This window comes from Ischnura elegans, chromosome 1, assembly GCF_921293095.1.
Source record: "Ischnura elegans chromosome 1, ioIscEleg1.1, whole genome shotgun sequence".
Lineage (NCBI taxonomy): Eukaryota > Metazoa > Arthropoda > Insecta > Odonata > Coenagrionidae > Ischnura > Ischnura elegans.
In genome coordinates, this window is record NC_060246.1 from 153,197,141 (window position 1) to 153,201,355 (window position 4,215).

General features: G+C 42.9%; 1 protein-coding gene across 1 annotated transcript; it reads right to left on the reverse strand.

The window, feature by feature from the left end:
• Positions 1-243: 243 nt before the first annotated feature.
• On the reverse strand, positions 244-3,238 carry LOC124153722. Its single transcript, XM_046527061.1, has 2 exons — positions 3,119-3,238; positions 244-1,153 (listed from the first exon to the last, which is right to left on the reverse strand). Exons 1-2 carry the CDS (start codon positions 3,130-3,132, stop codon positions 544-546), a joined length of 624 nt encoding a protein of 207 aa, XP_046383017.1. The 5' UTR covers positions 3,133-3,238; the 3' UTR covers positions 244-543.
• Positions 3,239-4,215: the final 977 nt, after the last annotated feature.

Consider the following 4,215-nt stretch of genomic DNA (forward strand, 5'->3'; position numbering starts at 1 on the left):
TGACCACAAATGCTGCATGATGATTTTACCCTTGACAATCACAGGAGCAATAATTCCCAATGGGTCAAATAATCGAGCAATTGAGGCTAGTATAGTCCGTTTAGACACATTTGAGCATTTAATTGGCGTATAATTGAACCCAAAATGATCCTCAATTGGGTTCCACGAAACTCCCAATGTTTTGGTATGTACCCCTGAATCCTCCATAATATCATATTTAACCTCATGGTCCTCCTTTGCAATATATTGCAATAATTTGGGATGGTTGGCGCACCATTTGCGTAAATGAAATCCAGCTTCACTCAGCATTCTTACCAATTCACTCTGCAACCTTAAGGCTCCTTCAATTGTACTTGCACCGGTTATGAGGTCGTCCACGTAGAAGTCCTTTCTGGTAACTGCTGCTGCCAATGGATATCTCAGTTTCTCAGTCTCCGCCAGATTTAAGAGGCATCTCGTTGCTAGGAATGGTGAGCAGGCTAATCCGAAGGTGACTGTTGTTAAACGGTAAGCCAATAATGCTTCCTCCGGTGAATTTCTCCATTAGATGCATTGCAGGTTGGTGTCAGCAGGATGCAGCCTTATCTGCCGATACATTTGTTTTATGTCTGCTGTGAATACATAAGAATGAAAGCGAAATGATACTAATATTGAGAACAAATCGCGTTGCATGTTGGGACCAATCATCAGCAAGTCATTGAAGGCAATACCCGAGGTCGATTTTGCTGATCCATCGAATACCACCCTTAGTTTCGTCGTTGTGCTTGAATCCTTGAAAACAGGATGGTGTGGTAAGTAGTTAGCTGGAATTAAATCAGAACATGTTTGATTAGAGCAAGGTTCTAAGTGATCGAGTTCCAAATACTCATTCATTTGCATGCTGTAGTTCTGTTTCAGCTTCTTGTCCTTCTCAAATCTCTTCTCCAATTTGTGGAAACGGTCCTCGGCGTGCCGCTTGGTGTTCCCCAAAGTGGTAGGACTATGTTTCAAAGGCAGTCTTACCACATACCTTCCACGTTCATCTCGGCGAACGTTTCTCCGGAAGTGGTCTTCACATGCTCGCTCCTCGTCCGATAAAGTTGACAGATTGCTTGAAGTCACTTCTTCTATCTCCCAGAATTTCTTCATAAGTTGGTCAACATCCTCCTGCATGCTAAAATGACAGAGTAAAGTGTTAACACAATCACCTTCGAAGCACTTGCCTGGTGTTTTTCCTGAAACGACCCAACCAAACACCGTTTTTTGAAGTATTGGAAGATCCTTGGCAGTACGAATTTGTCCAATGGATGTGAGTTGCTAAAATATGTCTGCACCTAAGAGAGCATCAATCTTACGGGGAACATTAAATTCCGGATCTGCCAAGGTTATTCCCCGAGGTATTTTCAAAAGTTTTTTGCTGATTTGATGCATGGGCAATCTTTGAGTGATTTTCGGAACTACTAAAAACTCAACGTTGGCATGAAAGGAATTGATCCGGGAACTCACTATGGCTTGCACTTTACTCGTGACGTTCATCATTTCTTGATAAATCCCCATGATTCGTTGGCGTACCCTTGTGTGCTGAATGCCCAATGCACGAGCAAAGGAATGAGTCATAAAGTTCGATTGCGAACCAGAATCTAAAAGAATTCGGCACTGATGCATGCACCCCTTCACATCGGTTATATTGACTATCGCTGTTGCGAGGAGTGTTTGTTGAAAATCATTCGTATTATGAAGACAATTAATTGTTTCATCAGTGCCAGTCACTCCCTTCTCTTGCTTTTCATTGTTGCTATCTAAATGCAGTAACGTATTATGTTTTTTATTACATGTTCGGCAGAGACTTGAATTACACTGAATGGTCATGTGTCCAGAACGAAGGCAATTTTTACATAATTTCAACTCTCTAACCTTGTTGAGTCTCTGCGTCACACTCATATTTTTAAATAAAGGACACTGAAAAATGTGATGTTCTTGGTTGCAAACTGAGCATGACGTCACTTGTGTATTAACGTAAGCAGATGAATATTTAATACGTTGTTTAAACTGGGATGCTCTCAGCTCCTGATCTGAATGTGTGCTCCGTTGCACCTGCTGCAATTTTGGTTTTAATTCGCCTTCGCAAATCTCGAGTACCTTATATCTTTGTTGAAGAAAAATTTAAGTTCGTTGAAAGTAGGAATTTCCCCGGCAAATGAAGAGGATTCCCATGATCTTCTTGTTGTAGCATCGAATTTACTTGATATCATATGAATTAATATTGTATCCCATTGATCGGTGGGCTGACCTAAAGCCTTTAAAGCCCGTATGTGTTTTTCGGAATCGTCCAATATCTTGCGAAGGGAGGTGGATGATTCTCTTTGCACTTCGCTTAAATTAAAAAGCGCTTGGACGTGCTTATTAATGATATATTTTCTGCATTCATATCGGTTTTTCAAAAGCTCCCATGCAGTATTGTAATTGTCGGATGACATTTCCAATGAATGAAGCAACTGCAAGGCATCGCTCTTCAATGCCGACCTTAGATATTGAAATTTTTGAAGGGGTGATAATGCATCGTTATGATGAATCAGAGACCGAAACGAGTCATGGAAAGGCAACCACTCATCATATGATCCGCTGAAAGTTGGAAGTTGAAGCGTTGGTAGCGGAATTGGCAGCGGGTGAGGGTTACTCATGCGTGACTCATTGCAGTCAGCACGTGAACCGGCGGATCATAGACCATCTTGGAAAAGAGCAATTAATTCGAAATAATTCTGTTCGAATGATTCCCGTTCGTATGCTGATGGCGTCGAAAGTTTTGATTCCTGTTCCGCGAGCTCAATATCCGATTGCACTTCATCAAATTCTGACCACGTTTCTTCTAAACGAGCAAGTCTAGATTTAATCTGCCCAGGTGAATCCAAGGAACTATCGTCTTCTATGAACTGTCTAAAGCGCGTGAGACGCGACTTCACTAACCCCCGTTTGTGAATGAGTCGTTTTAATTTTGGAGTGTCCATCACTATTAATCCCAATGCAATTTGAATATGAAATCACTCTTACTACTGCTATGGCAAGGATTAGCAAGGCTTGGAAGTCATGGTAATGGGTTCGGAAATTGCCAGAGAAAGCCAGAATTATGATCTCCACTCACCGATACCGTAACATGCGGATGGACGTCTTGACTGAAGCTCTCTGCTGGCCTCGGAAGTAGTTGAAACAGCTCCAGGGTGTCACCACGTGGTTTGAAGTCCGTTTTATTGTCGTTGAATTGCTTAAGAACACGTCGGGGTCACCAAAATGTTGACGCAGGTCTCAACGCCTGCAGCTGGATAATAATTATAACGCCGCGAAGTCGTTTTGCCTTGAGATGGTTTATTACAATTTAAGAACAAATTTGGTTGCTAATACAATGAACAAGTGAGTCGGTTCTGCTCCCTTTCACGACTCGCTTCACGACTGCTCTCCTCTTGTCGTCCGCACCAGGCCTCGCTCACTCCCATCGCGAACCGCCGACAGCGCCGCGCCTCGTCTCCCCAACGAACCACAACGGCGGGAGTATGAAAGGCCAACAGATTGTATCCCCGAAAGACTGCCTTGCTCTGCAGAAGGCTCTTGATGCCATAGACCAATAGTCTGAGATTTGGATTCTGAAAATTAATCCAGCCAAGCTCAGAAGGATTTAGGGGTTATTTTTTACTCTAAGCTGCTCTTTCGTGAGCACATTAAATCCATTTCCACCCGTGCTATGTCTTTGGTGGGTATGATGTATCGCCACAGTGAGGTGTTGGATTTAATTGGTCTACGCACCTTCTTCCTTTCCTGTGTCTCTCCGGTCCTAGAATACTGCAGCCAAATCTGGTCTACGGCCCCACCTTCTGCATTAAAGCTCCTGGAACGCCCATTGAATTTCTTCCTTTCTATTGTCCGCTACCGCCACTCGCCTTTTCGTAACTTCTCCCTCAATAAGATTAGATCCTCTCCTGGCATTGCTACTTTAGCTGATCGCCGTATCCTCTATGACCGGAGACTCTTCTTAAAAATCATCAATGGCAAAGACATATCCTCTGACCTTCTTTCTTTTTTTCCACTTCGTGTTCCTTCGCGCATGACGAGGTCAAGTGATCTATTTCATTGTATCACCCCCCGCCTTTCTGTTTCTAAACGTTCTTTTCTATTCAGAATACCTTCTTTCATTAACTCATATGCCAATTGTGTTCCAAATTTAGATCCTTTTTTCATCCCTCACCC